The sequence below is a fragment of the Notechis scutatus genome, chromosome 1, assembly GCF_049901735.1.
Source record: "Notechis scutatus isolate UNSWTSFEM ecotype Mainland chromosome 1, rNotScu1.2, whole genome shotgun sequence".
Taxonomy (NCBI): Eukaryota; Metazoa; Chordata; class Lepidosauria; order Squamata; family Elapidae; genus Notechis; species Notechis scutatus.
In genome coordinates, this window is record NC_142009.1 from 39,195,379 (window position 1) to 39,221,839 (window position 26,461).

General features: G+C 41.0%; 1 protein-coding gene across 1 annotated transcript; it reads left to right on the top strand.

Moving 5' to 3' along the window:
• The first annotated feature begins 258 nt into the window (after positions 1-258).
• Positions 259-25,249, top strand: PEX13 (peroxisomal biogenesis factor 13). Its single transcript, XM_026676738.2, has 4 exons — positions 259-469; positions 17,571-18,268; positions 19,926-20,051; positions 22,695-25,249. The coding sequence occupies exons 1-4, from the start codon at positions 420-422 to the stop codon at positions 22,991-22,993; spliced, it is 1,173 nt and encodes a 390-aa protein (XP_026532523.1). The 5' UTR covers positions 259-419; the 3' UTR covers positions 22,994-25,249.
• The last annotated feature ends 1,212 nt before the right edge of the window (positions 25,250-26,461 follow it).

Consider the following 26,461-nt stretch of genomic DNA (forward strand, 5'->3'; position numbering starts at 1 on the left):
CTTCTAGTCCAGCCCCCTGCTCTGGCAGGAGACTCTATACCATTCCAGACAAGTGGCTGTCCAGTCTCTTCTTAAAAACCTCTAGTGATGAAGCGCCCACGGTTTCTGAAGGCAAGCTGTTCCACTGGTTAATTGTCAAGTGTTGCCTTAATGTTGTTTTCAAATAAATTAGAAAACTTAAGGCAAAGGTGCAATGAAAACATAGAGATAGATTTTGCGGAAGTGCTGCTAGGTCTCCTTTTCACGCTTCTCTTTGACGTGGATAAATAGGAAGCACGCATCGCAGCCAGAAATAATCAATCGACGCTCTTGTCGCGCGAGCTGAAGAAGGCGGCGCGGTTCTGGCGTAAGTTCCATAGCTCGGCTCTCTGCAAAGCAGCAGGAGCAGCAGCGCACGACCGAGGGTCTCCTGCGCGGTGATGGCGGCCAATCAACCGCCTCCTCCCAAGCCGTGGGAAAACCGACGCCTGTAAGTTTGGAGGTGGCTGCGGGTGCAAGGCGGGCGAGGAAGGAGCCTAGAAGAAGAAAGGGCTGTTCCACCTCAGAACTTAATTGTTACTATTTAAACGGGACCATCCGCGGAAAGGGTGGAGGGGAGGTTTTTTAGTGGGGGAAAAGAAAGGTACTCTGCGCAATCTTAAGCGCTTTCGTTCAAAGCTACAAGTTGTGGTGGTCGTTGAAAAAATAAATTTCGGAGAACCCCTTCCCCCCATCTCTAAATCTCCGCCCCGGATTCACTCGGTTATCGAGCTAGGTGAGGGTGCAAAAGAGGGACAACTGTCTTACTCCGTCTTCTAGGACGGACAATAAGTGGAAGCCTAGCAGACTGGAGAAGGAATTGTCTACCTACACCACCACCACCACCCTCTCAAATTTTATTACTGTACTTTGTATTTCACACAAATTGTCCTCCAACTCAAGGGAAATATAGCTTTTCCCCATAAATTCATGTGTTCCTCTTTTCTCCCTCAATTGAGTTTATTTCTAAGGATTTTTTTGGCCTCGTTGTAAATGCTTGTTTTCTTTCTGTGTTTCCACCTTGGAATTTGTCAGCTTCGTATGCTTGTCAGGATTGTGTTGAGTGTATATCTGAACGAATGCTGAGTTGGTGGGTTAAATTTTGTACAGTTAAGTTTTCTGACTTCTGGGTGTTTTAAATTTTGCTCTGAAAACTTAATTGTAATTGAAAATGGTTTTCCTAGTGGGATTGTTCCTACTTAAAGTGCAACAGCTTGTTGATTGCATACTGTGCTAGTTTACATCTATTAGGACATACTTGCTTTCCTTCCACTTCTCCCTTCTTTTCCATTAAACAGGTGTGGTAGAAGAGTTCTTATTGCTTCCTACCTATGTTCTCTACATAATTAAGATTGCATAATATACCTGCATAAGTGGCATTTCTTTCCAGACTCTAATATGGGAGACAACTAAGTTTTGTCAGTCTTAAAATTTATATCAATGTGTAGAATTTTGTTGTAAAGATACTGTGCAGAGGTTACATATATTTGAATAGCTTATGCTTTACTGTACTCCAATTTTAAGACAATTATGAATATTTTTGATTGTTATACAATGAATGTTTTATTAATTGTAAACACATGATTGTGGCAGTCTAAAATTATATAAATGCACAATTTTCCTTTATTCATTTCATAATGTAGACAGTACCTTGTCTAAGGACTGTTCTGTGAAGGAATGAATTGTTGCAGATTTTTAATTTCATTCATATATATATATATATATAGGAATAGAACCTATTCAAATTGGTTCACCCACAACCATGTTCTCATTTAGTTAAGGAGCTGAAATTTGTATACAATGTTTTGCCCAAAAGAAACCCAGTCACTCCTTGGATGCCCTCAGTCTTAAACATATATTTGAGTCCAGCTACAATCAGATGTTCCCTTCTGGTGTTTTCTCTTTTTAAAAAATAACTTTGATTTTTGGGACAGTTTAGAAGTGTCAACCTGGTTTTCTTTTTTGTTTCAGATACATTTTGTAATATATAAGGGTAGAAATGAAAAGTCAGTTGTGCAATTAATCTTTGATCTCAACCTGCAACTCTACTCAACTTGAAATTCCTTTGTTATGTAAAATCATTTTAAAAATCAGTTCTTATTTATTTGAAAGTATTACTGGGACTAAAGTATCAGTGGAACTAATTTTGAAATAAAATGAACAATCTATTTCTGATACTTTAAAGCAGCAGTGCAAAATGTTCTTGGGCCAAAGATCATATTAGTATTTCAGTTCTATGTTGGTATATTTCAAAAAGTAAATGAAACCAGAACAAAATTTATAAATTAATACATTATGACTTATATTTAATCCATTCTTTTTACTTTTAAAACAAATTCAAGTTCATTCTTCCTTATCTTTAATTTGTTTGTTTTAATTGTTTCTTATGCCTCATGTGAGAGTAAAAGCCAGATAGAGGAGTAGCAGAAAGAAGCACTTGTCATTAATTGGTATTCTTCCCTTCTCCTATTCTGTACACCAGTGGCAGGAAGGAAAGTTCCCCTTAAGGTGAATTTAAAGCAAATTCCTGCAAGCATCCTTTCAGTTAATTAATCTTAATGGAACAAAAATACAACTTGTGCATCCTTTTTTTGTCCTGTCTCCTAGTGGAGAGAGTACATGAGGGAGAAACAGACATAGTTTATCCCACATTGCATTCTACCAGCAATCATGAATATTTCAGTATACCTAAAGATTGCCTCACATCTTTTCTCTGCGAAAATAAATAGAAAAGGGACAATCATTGAATTAATTAGTGATAATATCCTTAATTAATGACGAGTTTCTTTGCAAATACCAGGAAAGACTAAAGTAGGAGAGAGAGAACAACAGAAGCTTCTTAAAGAGAATCAGCCAGGCCTTAGTGCTCATTATATTCAAGATGAGACAACACAGGCACAGCCTGCTGTCCCCAAAATCCAGGACTTACAAGAAGATTCAATAGCAGTCAGCACACTTACTGTCATTCTGTTATTTTTAGCCTATTTCTCCAACCTAACAATATTTTGGATTTGTATTTCTATCTTTTAAGACATTGGTCTTCCCACACAATTTGAAGATCCTCAACTTAAGGATATAGAACATAATGTACAGTATAAATTTAATAAATGCATAAAACTTCTGCAAATCATGAATGAAAAATTTGAAAATTGAAAAATCTAAGGCTGAGCATTTATAGTATCTAATTTGACACTACCCTCCCAACTTAATGCCAAACTAGTGTCTGATGAGTCATTCTCTGAGTATAAAATGTATCTACTATAATGCCATTCATCCCACACTTAACTAGCCTGCAAATTAACATGACCTACGTTACATCATAATTTTTTTCAAAATAAAGGTATATTATTCATATAGCATTCCCACAATCTGTTAAAAGGAGACTACCTGATCAAAAGAATGAGGGGAAATTTGTTCTTGACAAATCAGTGCTAACTAACTAACTAGTTCTCAAAATTTATCTCTTTATAATTTGCTGCATTTAATCTTGTCCTGGAGTTCTACACTCATTCATGACCATTGAATCCCTTGATCAGTGTCAAGTTTCAGTCTTACTCCTTCACAATTTCCTGCTAAAGACATAATTTATATTGAAAAAAGTATGAGTCAATATTTGTTTGCTTATTAAACATTTATATGGCACCCAACTCATACAGGGTAACTCCAGGTATCTTACAAAATTAAAAATCATGTACAGAAATCCACAAATAGAAGTTAAATGTGTTTTCTTTGTTAACTTAACATTTTTCTTTCTTCACTGAATGGCTTGTATACTGATTCTTTTTTTTTCTTTTAATATCACTATGTCCAAATAAGCTCTTTGTGATATCATTAGCCTCCTTTGTTAATCTTAAACAAACTTTCACTAAGAGTTTTAGGATACCTGTCTGTATTCTTTTTGTGTATCAGGGCCTCACTTCTACTTCCTCAATGTTTTGATATTCCATTAACCTTTTCCTGCAATGGAGTGATACTTGCAATTGCTCTTTATTAATGTTGTTGTGAAGTCCAAGAAAATGTTATACCCAGTTGTAATTTCCAGTATTACATCATCATTGCTTATAACATTCTTGCTATTTCCATGTCTTCAACTAAGTTTTCTCTATTCATAATAATTAAGTCATGATATTTATGTGTCTTACTCCATCCTTTGAAGGAGAAAGTTGTCTGTAAGACAAGTCAAGAATTTTCTGGTTGTTCTTAGTAGAGATTGTCCCCCAACATGCATTGAATTAATTGAAGTTTTTCATCACTACAGCTTCATATGTCACTGAAAGATCCTCACTTTGCTTTTGGAGGGCATAATTGACATCTTTTTGGTTGGGAGGATGAAAGCTGACACCAAAAACAATATTGCTTTTGAGGACTTCAGGCTGACGTCATGACGAGACCAGAAGCAGTGAACGGAGGTCTCCGTTCCTGCGCTGGCTTCTCGCCGTTTGTGGGCTCGAGCTGAAAGCCCCCTTGGAGTGGCGGCGAAGCTGACAGGTGCCCAGTGAGGTTCCAGAGGAGTATGCAGCTCCCCTGTAGAAACCCCGATCTTGCTCTTTACGCCACAGTGGAGAGAAGAGCGGGCCAAGATGGCCGCTACAAAGTTGGGACAGCCGAGGAACATCTAAGCGCAGCGCTGGAGTGGAGATTGGGAACGGTGTTTGGAAAAAGGTGAGAAGAATTTATTTTATTTGTACTTACCCCAAAAGACTATAACAGAGAAGAATAAAGAATTGTGTTAGCGGCGGATGGAAGATAGAAGAAGAATTTGGGAATATAAAGAGTTTTTTTTTTAAAAAAAACCTAAAATTTGAAAAGGAATTAATCTGGAAGAACATTAATTTGGAATTGGCGATCGGGCAGGATTTGGTATTGAAATGCATTAATCTGAATGCTGGAAATAATTGTTCTAAAGAGAAATATTTGATTTTTAAAATTGGTGAAGCTGAATAAAGAAACGGAAAAAGAGTGGCAATAAAACTGAACTAAAAGCGCCACCTGTTGATGAAAGAAAAATCCTGTAGATCCCTTCAAACTAATGATTTCATAAAAAAAAAGAAATTAAAAAAGGAATAAAAGAAAGACATTATAATAAGACCCCGGTAGATGAAATATATCATAAACAAAAAGTAAGGATACAGGAGGGTTCTACCCCTGGAACTGTTGGTGACTTGGACTGATTAACCTTGGGGTATAAAGATATGAGGACATTGACACAAAAAGGAGACACCGGTTCAAATAAAATACAATTTACTGGATGCCGGACAATTGGAGCAATAAGCAATATAACGATGAGTGTTATATGTAAAGAAATAAAGATGGATATTCGAGCCATGAATGAGATGTGGGATGGAATTTGGATTTATGCACTAAAATACAGAATATAGAAGAAGATTCAGAAATGGTGATGGTAGCAGAAGAAGAAGGAGAAGAAGGAGAAAGAACAAAGAAGGGGGAGAAGCCAGAAGAAAGAGGAACCAGTGAAATGGAACAAAAGGAACAACAAATAATACAAAAGAAGAAAAAAGAAGTTGAACAAATTAATGATAGATATAATAAGGGGGATATTGAGATTGGAATGCTGATAAATGAAATGGTATGGGAAAGAAAATGATGATAAATGGAGGAAGGGTTAAGGGAAAAAGCCAAAAGATAATAGTAAATGACCAACAAGCAAAGAAATGATGAATTAATATAAAAGAAAGACTTAGAGATAATGGTTGGAAATGGAAAGGAGGGAGATTCCACATGAGTTATATTTGTAGTAAAAATATATATAATAGATTTTGAGGAATTGGGATTAAGAATTAGAACAAGAAGAAATAATCTTAATGTAATACTGATGAAAACAAGAATTTATAATAGATTAATCAAGTAAGATAGAAGTGATTAATGTAAGATGTAAGTGATTAATAGTTAAGATGAAAAGAAATGTTATGTGGAGCCTGACAGAATAGATTTAACCATATGGTAGGATAATATTTTTAATGAATTATATATGTTGTTATTCATATATATAAGGTAATGAAGTAATAATAGCAATAGCAATAGCGTTTAGTCTTATATACCGCTTTATAGTACTTTACAACCCTCTCAAAGCGGTTTACAGAGTCAACATATTGCCCCCAACAATCTGGGTCCTCATTTTACCCACCTCGGAAGGATGGAAGGCTGAGTCAGCCTTGAGCCTGGTGGGATTTTATAATGTTATAAGTTTGAATTTATTGGCTAAGAGAAAATACACTTGTGTAAAAATGAGATGTTAGAGGGAAGGGAATATTTAGAAAAAATATATAATCAACTGTGGCAAATGTAATATTGTAGGAACTTAATAGGGGACAATATAAATTAAGATGGAATTTTTGAATGCTTCAAGAATGGTATGAAATTGTAAACATTGAGCATACTAAAACATGATTAAGGAAATTAGAGATTGATTAATATATTTGTAATGAATTAAATATCCTGTTATCCATTGGTAGAAGGTAATGAGATATATTGTTATAGATTTGAAGCGATAACTGTAAGATGAAATTTTGAATGATTAATGAAATGATATGAATGAATTAAATTGTAAACATAGAATATATGATTAAGGAAGATAGAGAATGAATAAAAATAAAGAGGCTGACACAAAGTAATTTATGAGAATATAAAGATGAAAAATGCTAATAGATAATGAAGTGATGTTGGAAAGTTGTATTTGTGACTATGGATATGATTGATTCAAAATGTAAAACACCTAGAACCACACTGTTCTCGCAAAGATGTATTTAAATAATTAAAAAATAAACTTTTTGGGGGGGGAAACAATATTGCTTTCATTTGTTCTACTGCCAATTGTAACCCAGAATTTCTCTGTAGCACCGCCTAGTTCATTAATTTGGATCTTGAGAGGGAAAATGTATTTTAACATATGTGCAATTTATCCTGCCATCTTTAATGCTTCTGAAGCAATTTGCCATTCAATGGTGGTCACTGAGAGAAAAGAAGCAAGGCAGTGTGCTAATGTTCTGCTCTTAAGATTTTTCAAAATTTAGTAGATTTGTATTGCTCCCCATCTCATATAAAGTGACTCTGGTTAGTTAACACGATAAAAATATATCATAAGAAATTGCAAGAGATAAAAAACACAAAGACAAAAAGGAAATGCCCACTGAGGATAAATCAGTGGGTAGCAATGTCATACAAATCATGAGTCCAATCATCTCCCAACACCTCTGTGAATGGGGCGTTGGTCCTTACCTGATACGCCCCTTCTAGGCGAGCCGCGAGGAGCATCCAGACTGTGGGATGTGCTTCTGAGTCCTCTTCTTTCAGGCTGAGCTTTAGACGAGGAAACGCTCCGCCCCTCCCACGTGGCATCGCGCAGCGTCTCCCCAGTTTTTTGCGATAACGAGAAGAGAAGTTATTAATCCTATTTAATCAACTATTGGCTCCTTGGCTGAAAACAGGAGTCCCCACCAGACGGAGATGCTAGGGTGGGGCTGGATGCTCCTCGCGGCTCGCCTAGAAGGGGCGTATCAGGTAAGGACCAACGCCCCATTCTCCCTCGAGCCGCTCGGAGCATCCAGACTGTGGGACATACCAAAGCTTGGCTGTCCTATGGGTGGGACTCCGTCTGGCCCGAAGGCCCCTCCGGATCATTGACAACCCTCTGTAAGACCCGCCGGCCAAAGGAGGCCTCAGCTGAGGCATACGTATCGATCTTGTAATGCCTGATAAACGGGGACGGAGAGGCCCAGGTGGCTGCCCTACAAATGTCAGCAATGGGGGCTTGTGTGGCCCAGGCCGCGAAGTGGCTGCACTCCTGGTGGAATGGGCAGTTATTCCACCGGTGCCGGCAGAGAATGGGAAAGGTAACACCTGGCGATGGTCGCCCTGATCCAGCGGCTGATAGTGGAAGGAGAAACCTTGAGCCCTAGTGTCTTGGGTTGAAAGGACAGGAAAAGAGATTCCGACCTTCGTAAGGACTGAGTGCGCTTAATATATATATATACGCAAGGCCCGTCTAACATCTAGGGTGTGCCAAAAGAACCTCCCTGTTCCCGGAGGGTCTAGGGCAAAAATTTGGTAGAACCAGTTCCTGAGATCTATGGAAGGGCGAGTTAACTTTGGGTAGGAAAGTGGGGTCAGGCCGCAGGACGACCCGGTCTGCATGGAACACACATAGATCGCTCCTGACTGACAGAGCTGCTAATTCCGACACTCGACGAGCAGAAGTGATGGCTACTAGAAAAACTACCTTAAAGGTGAGGAACTGAAGAGATGACTCCCTCAAAGGCTCAAACGGAGAACGTGTAAGAGAAACTAGGACCTTGTTGAGGTCCCATGTGGGAAACCTGTGAACAGTGGGAGGGCACAGGTTGGTGGCACCCCTAAGGAAGGATCTAACCCGGGGGTGATGGGAAAGGGAGCCGTAGTTATCACAGGAGACCACTGTTGAGAGGGCAGAGACTTGTCGTCTCAGGGTGTTAGGTGCAAGCCCCTTGCGAAGGCCTTCCTGAAGAAATTCCAGAATCTGAGCCACGGAGGGAGAGAGAGGGTCAACCTGGGACCCACTACACCACTTGCAGAACCCCTTCCAAGTGGCATCATAAATTCGTGTAGTGGAGGGTCGCCTGGCGGCCAAAATAGTGTCGATGACATGGCTTGATAGGTTCTCGCTAGTCAGACGGATCCGCTCAACTTCCAGACGGCTAACTGTAGCCATTGAGGCTCCGGATGTAGAAGGGGCCCCTGAGAGAGGGAGACCCTGTCCGGGGATCCGCCATGGGGGCGCTACCGATAGGTTGCGGAGGTCCGCAAACCACGGTCGCCTGGGCCAATAGGGAGCCACCAGGAGAAGGACTGCCCTCTCCTGAATGAGTTTCTGAATGACTCTGGGCACTAGCGGGAGCGGAGGGAAGGCATATAGGAGCCCTGGGGGCCATGGGCAGCGCAGAGCATTGTGGTTCTCCGCCCCGTGAGACGGATACCGGGAGAAAAACCGTGGAAGTTGTGTGTTGGATGGGGAAGCGAACAGATCCACCACTGGAAGGCCGAATATCCTGGACGCTTCCTCGAACAGGGATGGATGAAGTCGCCATTCTGCTTGGTCCACCGTGGCCCTGCTCAGCCAGTCCGCCTGGGTATTGTCTATCCCGGAGATGTGTTCGGCTTTTAGTGATAGGAGGTTGGCCTCTGCCCAGCGGCAAAGGCGCTCGGCTTCCCTCATCAGTTGAATTGACTGGGTGCCCCCTTGCCTGTTGATATGGGCCTTGGCCGTGGCGTTGTCTGTGAGAAGCGAGAACATGGCGACTGCGGATCTGGGGAAGCAGCGCAGAGCCAGATGGACGGCATGGAGCTCTAGCCAGTTGATGCTGCATCTTTGTTCGGTCGGCGACCATTTGCCTTGCGCCGAGAGTGAGTTGAGATGAGCGCCCCAACCGGATAGACTTGCGTCGGTAGTGATGGTGAGTCTTTGAGGCTCCGCAAAGAGGTGGCCTCTGTTGATGGCGGGATTGGTCCACCAGAGAAGAGCGTGAGGACCTTTGGAGGGACCTTGACTCTGATCTTGAGTTGCTTCTTCCGGATCTTTGGAGCGGGAGCAGGAACCACTGGAGGGGCCTGCTGTGTAAGCGGGCCCAGGGAATAATAGAGATGCATGACACCATTTTTCCCAACAATCTAGAGAGGTCAAGCAAGGCCACCCTCCTAGAACGTCTAATTTGTTTGACCAGGGTTTGAATGCTAAGAAACCTCTCTGGGGAGAAAAACTCTCTCTGAGACCGAATCAATTATGGCACCCAGGTGGTTGATTCGGGTGGAAGGGGTAAGTTGGCTCTTTTGCCAATTGACTAGAAACCCGTGTGCCCGTAGGGCGGAAAGGGTGACCCTGGTATCCCTGACTGCCTGGGACTTGGACGGGGACAGGATAAGGATATCGTCCAAGTAGCAGTGGAGGCGGACAGGAATGCTCCTGAGGTGGGCCGCCAGGGCCGCCAGGACCTTGGTGAAGGTCCTGGGGGCCGAGGCCAGCCCAAAGGGTAGGGCCACGTATTGATAGTGAAGGCCATTATAACAGAACCTAAGGAATTTGTGATGAGAGGGCCTGATAGGAATATGAAGGTATGCCTCAGAGAGATCTATGGAGGACAGCCAGTCTCCCCGCCTGGTGCCTAGGAGAATGGATTGCAAGGTGTGCATTTTGAATTTGCGCTGGATAAGGTGACGGTTGAGCCGTTTCAGGTCTAGGATGGCTCTCCAGCCCCCAGAATGTTTGGGCACGACAAAGAGATGGGAGTAAAATCCCTTTCCTCTCTGAGCCGGAGGGACAGGTTGAATGGCCTGAATATCAAGCAGGTGATGGATGGCTGCCTCCATTAATGCACGTTTGGTGGGATCCCCTGAGGAGGGGATGGGAAGAAAGCGATCAGGGGAGTGGATTTGAACTCGGGGCGAGACCAAACCTTATTGTGTCTCTAACCCATGCATCGGAAGTGGATTTGTCCCATTGGGCGGCGAAGTGGCGGAGGCGGCCACCAATGGGGAGGGAGAAGGAGGCTCTACCTTCTGCGGTAGGGCCTTCCTCCCGTACCCGAAAGGGTCTCTTATAACCACCCCTCGCCTGGTCCTGTCGCCTGAGTCCGTGCGATCCTGGGATCGGAAGGAAGGGGTCGGGGAATCTGGGCGGGAAGGGGGTTGGTAGAAAGGGCGGGAAAGCTCCTCCGAAGGGCTGAGAGCCCCTGGTCTCCGATCTTCGAAGAAGGGAAGGCAAGTACTTCCTCTTGCTGCGACCCTCGACCAGCAGGGGTTCGAGGGCCGGGCCAAACAGTTTGTCTCCTGTAATAGGGGCAGTGGCCAGCTTGACCTTATTCTTTACGTCCGCCTGCCAGTGTTTGAGCCATAGCAGGCGGCGAGCCGTGACGTGGGACGTGATGGCCCTGGAAGAGAATTTCACCGACTGGTAAGTGGCGTCAGCCGAGAACTCGGCTGCAGCCACTAGCTTCCAATGTCCTGGTGCGCCCTCAGGTTGGAAGCAGGGACGTGTTCCCTGAGCTGGACGTAGCCAGCGGATAGAGGACCTAGTGAAAAAGAGGCGGCGGTAGCTGACTTAATGGCCCAGGCGTCGGATAGGTGGGCCCTGCACAGGGCCAGCTCCACCCGCTTATCCTCAGGTTTCAAGGCCTCTAGGGCCTCACTAGGTGTAGAGGAGGAAGCTAGACCCACAATAGGGTCATCGACCTCTGGAATGTTCAGGAGGCTGGACAGTGCCGAATCGAGATTAAAGAACCTCTTGTCTTGGCTAGAGGGTGTGGGAGGGGTCCCTGTGGAGGATAGTTGCTTCGCTACCAGATCTACGAATATGGGGGGGAAGGGATGACCTCAGCTTCAACCACTGGTTGGGTGAAAATGGAATCTTCTGGGCCCTCTGGGATGGGGGGGGAGGTCAGCAGGGGCCTGGGAAAGAAGGCCCGAGACATTCTTGGCCTTAAGAAGGAGGGACTTGAACATGTGTGGTTTGAAGAGCCCCCCAAAGGAGGGTTGGTCAGTCGAAGTGCCCTCGTCCTCGGACATCTCCCCCTCCATGATGTCAGTCTCTAAGGGAGGTTCACTGTAGCGGGAGGATCCCATCTGGGAATCCTCCTCCTCGAAATCCCTAAAGTCCCCTTCCTCCTCAACCTGGGCCCCAACCGGAGGAGGGCTGTCCCTCTGAGAGAGTACCTGAGCAACCGGGGGACCGGTTGTGGAAGGGATCTGATAGACAAGGAGTCGTGCTCGGAGACTCGAGGAGAGAAGCCTGATCTGGACATGTGCTGTAGTTCCTCTATAACACTCTGGCGGATGGCTGATTCCATCCAAGCCCTGATGTGAGGTGGCACCTCAGATGTAGAAGGTTCGTCCTGGCGCAGACCAGCAGCCGTGGGTGTAAAAGTGGCTTCGGGTGTCAGACTCATCGTAGGACCGGGGGTCGGGAGACCCTGGGGCGAACTGCGCCTAGGTAGGGAAGAAAGGCCTGGGGGGAGAGGTTGAATAGAGGTAGGGGGTGGAGGAGGAGGTAGAGACGGTTCAGAGCGGGACTCCCTTGAACGCCTGTCGAACTCTTTTTCTAACGCCTTGTGGCGCCTTAAGGCGTCACGTTGAGAGGCCTTGGAAGGTTCCTTGTCCTTTCTAGAGCCCTTAGGTTCCTTGTCCTGCTTGCGCAAATAGTGGGACTTTGCCTTGGCCTTCAATGAAGGACGTTTAGAGGAATTGTCGTCTGCCATATTGAACAATAGAGATTAATAAGGGCGGTTGGCTCGCCCAGATCAGGCCTGGATAAGGCCGGGTGAGGATGAGGCTGGCCCGCTCCCCCTTTTGGAATTTTACTTGTACAGAGATAACAGAAATATATATATATATATATTTAGCTATGTAATCCTGTTTTGTTCCTTTCTGTAGTGCTTTTTATATTCTTTATATCAGCTGAATATACAGGTACTCCGATATATCCAATATCTTAAGAGAAAAATTGCTGTACCAAAAAAATTATTTCTTTTTTGTTATTATTCCTTTTGTATTTGGATCAAATATAAATTCTATTATAGTTATTTCCTTGGATGTATATCTCTCAGTGCCGAATCAGTCGAATAACGCCTGAGGCCTAGAGTTGAATAGGAGGCCTCTGGCAGCCAGCCTCCAGACAACAGAAGAAAAAAACCGGAGGGGGAGGCTGCAACTTCGCCCGAAAAGGGCTGCGGGAGGCCAACAAGCACTAACCAAGACTAGCCAGGCAGTTCAATGGGCAGCTAGGCTTTAACCCTAGGCCTGGAGATTTAATTCACCGCAGCTGAATATTAAATAAAAAGAAACTTTCAGCGCCCGGCCACGAGGTGGAGCCAAAATGGCGTCCGCGAGCTGAACTGCCTGGGCGCCTTCGGGACGGAAAGAAAAGGAAGGCTTGGCCGGTCAGCTCGGCGCTCCTAAAGCCTTAGGGGCGATAGCCCTCCCGGTTGGCGTTTAGGGTGGGGGGGAATCCAGCGGAGGAGCGCGTGCCACAGGCAACGCGCAGGCAGCGACACGATCTGATAAGGGTGGGGGCGTCGCGCTGAAGGCGCTGCGAGCCCGCAACCGCCCTGAGGACAGGGAAGAAATTTCCCTTGAGTCCTGACCCTTTGCGCAGGAGGAGGAAGGAAGCAAACCTTATTAGGACGGAGGATTCAATGAAACAGCCAAGGAGCTCTTTGAAACGCAGCCTGATTCTTCGAGGCTGAGCAAAAGACTGGGGAGACGCTGCGCGATGCCACGTGGGAGGGGCGGAGCGTTTCCTCGTCTAAAGCTCAGCCTGAAAGAAGAGGACTCAGAAGCACATCCCACAGTCTGGATGCTCCGAGCGGCTCGAGGGAGAAAAGTGAATTCTTAGGGGTTTTGCAGAAAGCCAACAGGGTTAAAACACATGTAAACTTGGGAGGAATGAGGTTCCAAAGTTTTCCTCATAGAAATTGGGTTGCAGTGAATGAACAGAATATGTTTATTTTATTTTCTTATGTTTATTTTTAAAAAGTCTGATCTTATAAATGGGTCATGGTTTTTATTTTGCATATTTCTACGCTTATCTAGAAATGTGAATATCTAATTGCCTGTGGGGATAATTCTGCACAGCAGCTTTAAACTACTTCTCTCTCTTCCTATAAAGCTGCAAATGAAGCAGCCTAAGAAATCACTACCCAGATTTCTAGCTTTGGAAATGATGCTTGCCGGATTTCTCTCTGATGGTGATTACCATGGCCCCTATTTCTTTACCCTTCCTCCTATGCTAGGAAAACAAGGGTTAGTTACTTTCATTTCTGTGAGCAGGTGAATATGTATGGTTTCCATATGTATGAGCAAACAATATATAGTGATCATAGAACAGGGGTGTCAAATTCGATTTCATTGAGGGCCGCACCAGGGCTGTGTTTGACCTTGGGGGTCTAGGTTGGGCATGGCCAGGATGGGGGTGGCCAGCTCAACGTCACCCCTGTTGTGGGCGCATGTGGTGGCCCAAACACTCTGACAGTGAAAACAGGCTCCCAACCTCTGCGATAGTCTCCTGCAATCCTCTGCCAGTGAAAACGGAGCTTGGGAGGGCCTCCCGTGGTCCTTGCATGCTCCATTTTTGGCTGTGATAGCTTCCTGCAACCCTTCCAAGCTCCATTTTCACTGGCAGGCACCGCAGGCCAGTCCTTCACTGTTTCCAGGGCAGCCCCGCGGGCCAGATCTAAGCATCCTGCGGGCCGGATCTGACCCTCGAGCCTTGAGTTTGACACCCCTGTCATAGAATCATAGCAATATACTTGAAAAAGATCTTAGAAGAGGTCATCTGATCCAATCCTTTCCTTTCTCCCAACACTGCTTTGCAAGGCTTCTTAGGAGAGATTCAATAAATAAAAACGTGGTTGCTGGTTCTAGAGGAAGTGGGAGGCACATTCACACTTGGAGAAAAGTAGGAGCAATTCATTCCATGCCAATGGTCAGAGTAGTTGGGGGCTTAACATATAACAGGTAATCAGAATTGGAAGGGACCTTGTAGGTCATCTAGTCCAGCCCAAGTGGGAGACCCTACACCATTTCTGACAAATGGCAGTCCAATTTCTTCTTGAAAGTCTCAAGTGATGATGCTCCCACAACTTCCGAGGGCAAGCTGTTCCACTGGTTGATTGTTCTCACTGTTAGAAAGTTTCTCCTTATTTCCAGGTTAAATCTCTCCTTGTTCAGTTTCCATCCATTATTCCTTGTCTGGCCTACAGGCACTTTAGAAAATAGCTTGACACCCTCCTCTCTATTGCAGCCCTTCAAATATTGGAAGACCTCTATCATGTCTCACCTGGTCTTTCCCTTCACTAGACTAGCCATGCCCAGTTCCTGTAATCGTTCTTCATATGTTTTAGTCTCCAATCCCCTAATCATCCTGGTTGCTCTTCTCTGTACTTTTTGTAGAGTCTCAACATCTTTTTTATAATGTGGTAACCAAAACTGGATGCAGTACTCCAGGTGTGGTCTTACTAAGGCTTTATAGAGTGGTATTAGTACTTCCCTTGATCTTGATTGTATCCCTCTGTTAATACAATTTAGGATTGCATTAGCTTTTTTGGCTGCTGCTGCACACTACTGGCTCATATTTAGCTGGTTGTCCACTAAGACTCCAAGATCCCTCTCGCAGTTACTGCTGTTGAGCCTGGTTTCACCCAGTCTATATGTGTACTTTTGGTTTTTCTTGCCTAAGTGTAGGACTTTTTTTTTGTCTACATTGAATTTCATTTTCTTAGATACGGCCCAGTGTTCTAGTCTGTCAAGTTCCATCTGGATCTTGAGCCTATCTTCTTGGGTGTTAGCTATTCCTGCCAGCTCAGTATCATCTGCAAATTTGGTAAGTTCCCCTTCTATTCCCTCTTCTAAGTTGTTAATATTGAAGAGTACTGGGCCTAAGACAGAACCTTGTGGCACCCCACTGCTTACTTCCCTCTATGTAGACTTAGACCCATTAAGGATTACTCGTTGAGTACAGTTTGTCAACCAGTTGCGAGTCCATCTGGTGGTGGTGCTATCTATTCCAGTTTTTTCTAGCTTACCAAGAAATAGGTTGTGGTCTACTCTGTAGAATGCCTTGCTGAAATCTAAATATATTATGTCCACAGTATTTCACTGGTCGTCTAATTTAGCCACTATGTTGAAGAATGAGTTTAACTTTTATTCCTGGTCTTTTGCAGTTACATTTTTGATGGGTTGAGCTATAGTTTCTTTTGCGTGAAGACCGATGCAAAGAATGAGTTAAGCAATTCTGCTTTCTCTCTGTTGCCTGATACTTCCTTGCCATCTTCTCTTTTTAGTGGACCAACTGTTTCCTTGATTTTTTTTCCTGTTATTTATATGTTGGAAGAAACTTTTTTTGTTATCTTTTACTTTTGTTGCAAGTTTTTGTTCATTCTGAGCCTTTCCTGACTTCGTCTTTACAGATTCTGGCTATCTGCTGATATTCTGCCTTAGTTGTATGTTCGTTCCTCTTTCCATTTTTTTGTACTTGTCCTTTTTTTCTTTCAATTTGCCAGAGAGATCTTTGTGCAACCATGCTGGTTTCTTCTTGGATTTCTTATTTTTCTTTTTCAGTGGTATTGTGCTGGTCTGGGCTTCTATGATCGTACTTTTCAGAGTTTCCCAAGATTCTTGAGTTGTTTTCCCCTTTAGGATTTTCATCCATGGAATCTTTCCCAAGTTCTCTCTGAGTTTATTAAAATCAGCTCTTTTAAAATCCAAGACTCCGGTGGCATTATGTTATATTGCTTGTGTTTGTGTTATGTTGAATTCTAGTATGACATGGTCACTCTCATCCAAGGTTCCTGCAGTTTCAACTCCCTCTATCACTTCTTCTCTGTTTGTAAGAATTCAACATCTATTTTTTCTGCTTGATTGGGTGGCCTATAATATACACCTATGGCCATGTCACTCTTTTTTCTTTTATATTGACCCATATGCATTCTACATGGTGTTCATCTTTGTTTCATGCATTTCTGTAGCAATATAGTGGTCCTTGACATACAGTGCAACTCCACCTCCTCTTTTATGGGGTCTGGTTTTTTTGAACAGTTTGTATCCTTCTACCAGTATGTTCCAATCATGGGTTTCATCCCACCAAGCTTCTGTTATTCCAACTTGATCATATCTGCCTTCATGCTTGCTTGCTTGTTTCTTTGCTGACTGTCCCATAAAAATGCATTCCTTCATACAGACACCTATGATTTTCCACCTCCTACCCTTTCTCATTCTTGCAACCTTCCTTTTCCCTCTACTAGCCTTCATCACCATCCTGTCATTCTGTCATTTCCCTGTTTTTAGATTATTTTCATAGAACCAATTTAGAAGGAAAACAAGGTCCACTGTTTTACTACTACCCCAGTATACTGATTCAAAGTAACTGACTAAGAACAAAAAGGAACATTCATTGATTCAATAATGGAGTCAGTTAAAAAAGAAAAGTCCCCTTTTTCACCAGCACAAGGACATGTGACAGTTAACCAGAGGAGAGGGGAGTCTGCCATGGTACATATTTGCCAATTGGAGCAGAGATGCCACCTTGAAATGAGATACAATAGTCACAATACGTAGCACTGCCTGCCTGTGCTAGTGGAGATCGCACAAAACGCCTGTTGGCATGGAGTAATGAAATATGAGTGGCAATTGGCTGCAAAGTTGGATTGAGAATCCCTATTCATGTTGTTTGGAATTGTTAAATAGTTTCTGCTTATACTAAAGTGAGCAAGACATGACAATGCTTATATTTCATAGCCTCCGTCTCCTCCTGCCTTCCTTTATTTTGTCTTTTTCTCTCTGTTTTACATCTGCAGAAAAACTGCTTAATATTTGAACTTGAAATCATCAATGTTTATATTGAGTGCATCTGAAAATCTTTGTAAAAGTAATTTTAAATCCTCTAACTGGATAGGAGCAATTAAAAATGGTATGAGGCATAGTTAGCATGAATTTATAAACATACAGAGTGGATTTGAATTATGTTTACTTTTAAGAATTATCCTACATATTAACAGAAGACTTCTGAATTTTAGATCTGCTGATGTAGGAGTCAGTCAAGTGACTAGACCTGGACAGCCCACACTCACTCGTATTCCACCTCCTATTCTGCCAAGGCCTTCACAACAGACTGGGAGCACTGCTCTGAACACCTTCAGACCTGCATACGGCAGCTCTTTTTCTTCAGGCTATGGCACATACGGGAATTCTTTTTATGGAAATTACAGCCCATATAATTGTGGATATGGTGGCTTGGGATACAGTCGTTTTCGAATGGATGATATTCCCACCAGTCGATTTGTTCAGCAAGCTGAGGAAAGCAGCCGGGGTGCATTTCAGTCCATTGAAAGCATAGTCCATGCCTTTGCCTCTGTTAGCATGATGATGGATGCTACATTTTCAGCTGTCTATAACAGTTTCCGAGCTGTATTGGATGTTGCCAATCACTTTTCCAGGCTCAAAATACATTTTACCAAGGTGTTTTCAGCCTTTGCATTAGTCAGAACTATAAGATATTTCTACAGATGGCTGCAGAGATTACTGGGTATGAGAAGGAGCTCAGAGAATGATGATTTGTGGGCAGAAAGCAAAGGAACTGTGGCCTGCATTCGTCCAGAAGATAAGGCAGCTAACTCTGCAAAATCCTGGCCCATCTTCCTATTCTTTGCCGTGGTTTTAGGCGGTCCCTACCTTATATGGAAGCTACTGTCCACCTACAGTGATGATGAAACAGGTAAAGAAGATGTCTATTTGGTTTGAAATAGAAGCATTGTCTTCTATCCTCTCCTATTTAAGCTGTGGAACATTAAGAATGAGCAGGGTTTGCAAACTGCTTCAAATCTTGTTTAAATTAGAAAACTGAATCAGTATGAAGACAGCTTTTAATGAGAAGTATGATTATTTTAATTTTATTTATTTACATTTTACATTTCTAAACCACCCATCTCCCTCAAAGAAGGGCTCTGGGTGGTGTGTGTGTCTGTGTGTATAATACGTATATATATATATATGTTTTCTTAAGTTTTGTATGTATGAATTCATATGTATGAATACCATACATACATACATCAACCTTAATCACTCATCTCCCTCATAGAGGGGCTCAGTTTAATTTAACATTTAATATTTTTACAAAATTTTTACAAATTAAAAAAATAAAATGTTAGAGTTAAAATTTTAGAATTTACAGTTTTTAAAGTTAGAAATGTTTTTAAGGATGCAAGAATAATTAAACACTATTAAAAATTATCTCTCACACAATTTTAATAGGGTTTAATTCTTGAATATATATGCATACACATATACATATATACAACAGTTCATACTTATGACCATTTTTCCCACTTATGACTGTTGCTGCATCCCATGTTCACATGATCAAAATTTAAACATTTGGCAACTTAATCTCATGACGGTTCCAATGTCCCGGGGGTTGTGTGATCGATCCCCTTTTGCAACCTTCTGACAAGCAAAGTCAATGGGGAACCCAAATTCACTTAACAACCAGTTATTAACTTAACAATTGCAATGATTCAGTTAACTGTGGCAAGAGAAATTGTAAAATGGGGCAAAACTCACTTAACCAGATAAATTTTGGGCCCAATTATGGTCATAAGTTGAGGACTACCTCTGTGTGTGAGTGTGTGTGTGTGTATGTGTGTGTAGGAACCAATTCATGCATTTATGAATAGTAGAATCTTGATGTCATGGAAGAAAGAACATAGGTAAAAGAGATTCAGTCATTGTGAATTACCTCAATATTGCTGGGATATGTGGTTTCTTCATTTATTAAAATAATTATTTACAACTTCACAGTTTAGGAATCACAAAGCATTTTAAAGAAGCTATCAAATCAAGTAAAATACAAACTGGGAGGGATTAAAAACATTTCCCCAAATAACAGAAAATGACAGGGAAAGGCCAAAATAAATTAATTTTTAAAAATTTATTCATAGGACCTGGCATAAGATAGTGTATAACTATGAATAACCTAGACCTCAAGTGTTTGTTTTTTTGCCTTCTGCAAAAGTTTTTCAAAAGTCAAATTGATTTGCTGTAAATGTAGCTGCTTCCAAGATTTAAAAATAGGTGATCAAGATCAGGAATACTGAAGATCTGAACTATTTTAATAGATTTGTATAGATTTTGCAAGAAATTAAAAATATACTAAGTTTAATAGGCATAACTCCATGCATATTAAACTTTAATCTGTTTATTTATTTAATCTACATTCAGTTTTTCACAGAGGAATTTGAAGCCAGATTTCTATATTACTTGTTTGGACAACTTTGGGGAAAAAATGGAGTTTTGTTTTCTTTTAATATATATACTGTCAACATTAGCCATGCATTGTGCAGATTTTACATTTCTAATTTTGTTCTGTAAAACAGTTTCCAGTGACTGGGCCAGTGGAGAGGATGATCATGTTGTTGGGAGAGCAGAATATGACTTCAATGCTATTTCAGAAGAAGAAATTTCTTTCCGTGCAGGTGAAATGTTAAAATTGGCACCCAAAGGTGAGATAAATTTGTTTTAAAATTGTCCAACATTCTCAAATTTCTGAGCAGTGTATAGAAATCAAAACAGAAAAGATATTTATTTTGTGGGTCAATTGAACGGTTAATAAGAAATCAGAAGGAAACTTTATTTGATCTCATAGATGTAGAGGCACCTCCTTGCAAATATTCATCGATAAAGAAGGTCTTTGTTCACATATTTTCATAGAAATTTCTGGATTTGCACTATTAAGATTTGTTGACTGACTTAGCCAGTATATTGGAGGCTTGAAGTTATACAGGTAGTCCTTGACTTATGACCAGTAACTTAGCAACCATTCAAAATTACAGTGGACTTCCTCAGAACTATTTAAGACCCCGTTTCAAAGTTATGATGAGTGGGTGATGGCCATGCGGTCATATTTTTGGCATTTGGATTTTCAGCAAAAACACTCATAAGGTACATTGGGTTTGCTTAATAATTGTCATGTGGCATAAAAGTAAAATTGAGTGCAGTCAACTGGTAACCCACAATTTATGACTGTAATTCCAGTCTTAATTATGCTCATAAATTGAGGATTAGCTATATATATTTGGGCCTCATTAATTTCCTAAGATCTCTTCCAGTCCACTCATTCTGTGCTCCTTCAATTACAACCCACAGATCTACTAGTTTATATTATTCTTATATTAATATTTGATTGCCATCCAGGTTTATTTAGAACTAAATCCCATAGTTTCAGTGGAATATTCACAGATAAACTTGTCTAAAAGGGTAGCTAAGGATGCCTTTGCATTTATTTATTTTATTTTATTTGTTTGTTACCTTATCTCACCATGAGGTAATTCTGGGTGGCTTACAATGTTCACGTTAAACAGTTTAATATCAGTTTATTTGTTATTGTATACTTATATAGTGACCCATCTTGCAACTCTGGCCAACCAACACAAGATTAAAAACTAACAGAATGAAAGAATAAATAATAACAAAACAAACGACACCTGAGAGATATCCATGTCCTCAGCAATTTATGAAATGTTAGCAAGATCAGAGCCAAATGATTTTTAAGGAGTATGATATTCCAGAGAACAGGCTGCAATATAGAAGACTGAAGACCCACAGCCTGGTCCCTGCCAGATAGTACTACTTAATGGATGGATCCCAGCGAGCTCCCCCCTAACTATCCCCCGCACCGCCCCCCCCAGGTCTGTTGAGCCAGGCAGAAACAGTAGTTGAGAAAATGTGGTCCTGCAAATAACCATGAAAGATTTTATAAGCAGTAATCATTACCTATGAATAGGTAAAGAGGCTTACTCTTGTGTAAGAGGCTTGGTTTGTGTAACAAGTGAGATTAGGTTAAAATAATGTTGGGTAATTAAAGATTTAATGTTTCTGTGAACTCAGAACTCTGCTTTTTTTAATTTGGCTGTGGGGTTGAGCATGTTGTGTGAAGCTAGCCATAGCATGTAACCTCAAGATGATACAAGCTGATATGATACAAGATGATATAATCCAGGAGTCACATCATTCTTTAAGCTCTATGAAATATCCATTCAGTATTGTATAAATTCAGTCATAATTCACCAAGGGAGAGAAACCTGGAAGATAGAAGTACTATGGATGAACAGGACAGGAAACTGGGATTAAGTTCAGCTTTGCACTGCCCTCCAAAGAACAAGTTTATTGGGAGTACACCCTGACCTTCTGCTGTTGGATTTGTAGATGGCAAAAGTGGCAAGTCATAGTTCCATGCAGTTGTGCCTGGTAGACATGATTTACCAGCTATAGTCTCTATAGTCGGTTGACTGTTGTTCACCTTGATTATATCCCATTTTGACTTTGACAATATACAGGTAATCCTCGACGTATGACCACAGTTGAGCCCAACATTTATGTTGTTAAGTGAAACATTTCGTGACCTTTCTTGCCACAGATGTTAAGTGAATCGCTGACATTGTTAAGTTAGGAGCACGGTTGTTAAGTGAATCTGGCTTCCTATTGACTTTGCTTGTCAGAAGATCACAGAAGAGGATCACATGACCTTGGGATACTGCAATGGTCATAAGTATGAATCGGTTCCCAAGCATCTGAATTTTGATTATGTGACCATGGGAATGCTCCAATGGTCATAAATGTGAAAAATGGTCACGTCACTTTTTTCAATCTCATTGTAACTTTGAACAGTCACTAAATGAATTGATGTAAGGACTATCTGTACTACCCTTGAAATGTGTTCAAAAATGATAATCTGTGTTAAATATGATAACTGGTATAAGTTACAGGGATTCTTGTAAGTTGCAGTGCTCTGGAAGTTCTGCACAGATTGCCAGTTTCTATGCTAACCCTTTAAAATGGGTTAGGGTTTGACTAAAGAACCTCTACTCCTAATAGAAATTTGGTTGTTGAGATATGTGAGTCCCTTTAAAAAATGTCTTGACTGTCCTATAATTTGGTTTAAACATTAATTTTGGCTAATTTAACTATTGCTAACCATAAACATTCTAAATATTTCTTCAAATAGGTTTTCATTGTAATTTGAAAAGCTTAGGAGATTTATATAAATCTAATTTAACCATCTTAAGTTCTCTAATACACTTTTATTAGTTCACTGTCATTACATAAGAATTTTCTGGTAATTGCATGTGTTTTGTTTTTCTTATCAGAACGACAACCCAAGATACGTGGCTGGCTTTTAGCCAGCCGTGATGGTCAAACAACAGGACTCATACCAGCTAATTATGTCCGAGTACTTGGTAAAAGAAAAGGGAAAAAAACCTTAGAGATAGAGAAGATTGCAGAGCATCAATCCTCAATTAACAATACCTCTCTGGGTCAAGAAAGCACATCTGCTTGTGCTTTGGAGGAGCAAGAGGCTGCTTTTGAGTCTGTTTTTGTGGAAACAAACAAAACCCCTGTCAGATCAAACTCTCCTCCACTTAGTGGAAGTAAAGAAGATTTTTGATGCTTGAAGATTTATGGCTACTGGACTGCATTCACCAATAAAACTTTAGGGTAGACATTCAGTAGTAAGCAGCAAAATATCGTTATTGACAGTATCCAGGTAAAGTGCTATTCTTATCTGGTAACATCAGTCATAGGGGTGTTTGCCATTGGCTGTAAACCCTATTAGGTTCATTGAACATCAGGCTGTTGGGTAAAGTATGCTAAAGTCCATTGTGTGATTGCAAACATTGGTGACTGTAGGGTGAAAATATCATCATCTGATCTGAAGAAGCTGACATTAAGGCTTCAGATAGCTTTCTATCCTGAAGCCACTTTTGAAGTCTAAAGCAAGGGTCTTCAAACTTGACAGCTTTAAGACTTATGGACTTCAACTTCCAGAATTCCTGAGCTAACATGACTGGAGGAGAAATTCTGGGAGTTGAAGTACACAAGTCTTAAAGGTGTCAAGTTTGAAGACTCCTGGTCTAAAGAATCTACTCCATATAGTAGCATTGTGGTATATTGAGAAAAACTGTTTTCAGAGGTTTTGAGTATACCTTCTGTCTGTCATTTTTGTACATTTTTGTGAGATATAAGGAAAATCTCTGATTCAGGGAGATAGCTAGCAATAGGAAAACTTACAGGGTTGAAATTAATGTCTCCACAAGATAGAAACAAATATTTGTAATATGCTTAAAAAACAAGCAAAAAGTCCATCTAATTGTAGTTCTAGGATGTATACTGATAGATCCAGGGGTGGGATCCTACTGGCATAACAACCGGTTCGGGGAATGCACGCATGTATGACAAACACGCGCCAAACGCGTGCCAAATGCACATGCGCGCTACCGGCTCCGGCGAGCATTTACCTTCTCCAGCTGACGAACGGCACTCAGTTGTGCTGCGCAAAGCAGCTGAGGAGGTAAAAGCATAGGATAAAGGACAGCCTAGAGCCCAGGCGGGTGGGTGGGCCAAACAGTGAACCGGTTTGGTGTCAGCTGCTCTTCAGAGCTACCAGTTCTATAGAACTGGGCTGAACCAGTAGCATCCCACTCCTGGAAAGATCTCTTTTTATATGCTTCATTATGAAAGCTGGGATTTTTTTAAAAAATTGCTTTGTAACATTGTATTTGAAGCCTGATGTAATCCTCTTAATTTGGATTGGAAGTTACTTGATATATGTTAAAAACTACTCTGTCACTTGTTCTTCCAGATAAACTATGTAACAACTTCCCTTTATCTTTTTACTGAAACATGTTCTATGAAGAATACTTCAGAGGCTCAAGTTCATCATAAATTGGCAATATCTATGTGTTTTAAAGTTAATTATGCCTGTCACATGCAGTCTGAGCCTAATGATTGATAAAAAGGATAAATACATGTTTTTCTGTAGTTGGTTTCTTCACTTGCAAATGCCAACTATGTCATTTCACTTAACATTCTGCTTAGTAAATCTGTAGTAATTTTCTAGTAAGAATATATCTAAATTTTGTGAGGTGCTGCTTACAAAGCCAGATTGATATGAAGATAAAACTTCTGCTCATAAAAATCACATTAAATACTATACTGAGACATGCCATTTGCAATAGCCAGGATAAAAATCTAAGTTTATTCTGAAGAAGCCTTGATAAGTGATAAACTAACTTAAGGGTGAAATGTATTAGATGAAATATATAGATTTCTGAGTTGTGTAGTACTGATAACTTAAAATGTTTTGAACTTACATTGCAACAAAATTATACACTTTTTTTTCTCTATCTTAGAATAAATTGATTTCCAAATTGAAAGATACAAATTGACAAACTTAATTTTAAATCAAAACTCTTCTATAGATACTTTATTTGCAGTTTTGCTACAAATCTTTTTTTAAGAATTCTAAACTGTTTTGCATCTTCAGGTAAATCACAGCACAAAACAAAGAGCTCAAATGAGAATACCTTACATGGAAATATTTTTTTCACCATAGCGTTTATGCTAAGTCAATTCGTTAAAGGCCTTAAAAGTATTTTCTTTGATCCTTTTCATTTAGTGAAGAAGCAATGCAGTAATTTCTAATTAAAATACTTGAATTTCTAATTTGATATGATTAGTAGCTGAAAGCCAGAAAAATGTAAAATTAGGATTAGACTGAAGGTAGGTCAGGAATAATCATTTGCACACATTTCTTTATTACTTGCACGGTTATAGGTTTTCATGAAACACTGCAATGTAAATTGGTACAACAGTTTTCCTCCAAAAATGTACTAGGAAATTTAAATAAAGATGTTGACATGGATCTAGTACCTGAAATCAGTTTTTCTTGCCTACTGAAACTAACATCTGGTGGTGAAAAGGGTAGATTCCAGATTGTAACTGACCTTCAAATCAAGGTTTAAAATATTTGATTTTTCTGATACTTTACTATTATAAATGTGTTGAATTCTAATAAAAAGGATTATCCACTTTTAGTAAAACATTGAATAGTCTTGAATTTGATAGGTTTTACTTCTTGGGAAGTTTACTTGAATTTACAATAATCATTGTCATATGTGAATTTACTTTTGTATAGGCAGTTCTTTCAGCCACTGTTCAAAGTTTTGTTGTTGCAGCACCCCTAAGATCACATGATCAGAATCCATGCACTTAGGAATGCAAGGACACTGCAACTACTTCCACCCAGCTATCTCCCACCACCTGGGCCCTTTTGGCTCCCTGCCACCTTGCACTCTACCCCAGCTCACCTTTTCCACCTTCTTGTTTCTGCTGCTGACAAGGCATATCTGGCCTAACTGCTGGGCTGCATGGACCTGGCTTCATGCAGTTAAAAAAAAGGGGGGGGAGTGGGGAGTGCAAAGCAGCTACTCCTTGAGTTGGAGTGCACCTTTTTGCTACACCTTTGGTCTATATGGGGCTGGCTTTGGACTGCAAAAAAAAGGGGGGGAGGGGAAGAAAAGTGCAGGGTAGCCAAAAGGGCAGAGATGGGTGAATGGGGGGATGTTGGCAATTCCTTATCTTACTGAGGCTTGGGGATGGGAGGGACCAAGTCCAAAATGGCTTGGATTGGGGTGGGTCCTCAACTAATGACCAGTAACATTTGCTTAACAGCAAGAGGATAGCTGAGATTGCGATCACTAAGTGATATTAGTTACATGATGTCTTATGACCACACTGCTTAACGACCGAAATTCTAGTCCCAATTATGGCTGTAAATTGAGGGCTACCTATTTAACTAATGAAGTAGCATATCTATGCATGTTAGTGTAAATCATAACTTTGAACCATATTTGCTTTAGTGGAGCCAGAATGCAAATGTTTATAACGATTTAACGTTTAGTGAAGATTTTATCATGCATTTGGAATAACTGTAAAATCTATTAAATTCCACTGAATTTTGAGTACAGCCTTGTTTTCTCTTAAGAAACTTACATTCAAGTAAAAGTGCAAGTAGAATATCGATTTGAAATAAAACCAGTCTTACAGCTATGATATGTGCTACTATTGGTATTAT

Excerpts from the sequence above, each read along its gene's own strand:
- PEX13 (XM_026676738.2), top strand. The coding sequence starts at position 420 with ATGGCGGCCAATCAACCGCCTCCTCCCAAGCCGTGGGAAAACCGACGC. Across the intron at positions 470-17,570 it reads CCGTGGGAAAACCGACGCCT|ATCTGCTGATGTAGGAGTCA; the intron begins GTAAGTTTGGAG and ends TCTGAATTTTAG. Across the intron at positions 18,269-19,925 it reads CTACAGTGATGATGAAACAG|TTTCCAGTGACTGGGCCAGT; the intron begins GTAAAGAAGATG and ends TCTGTAAAACAG.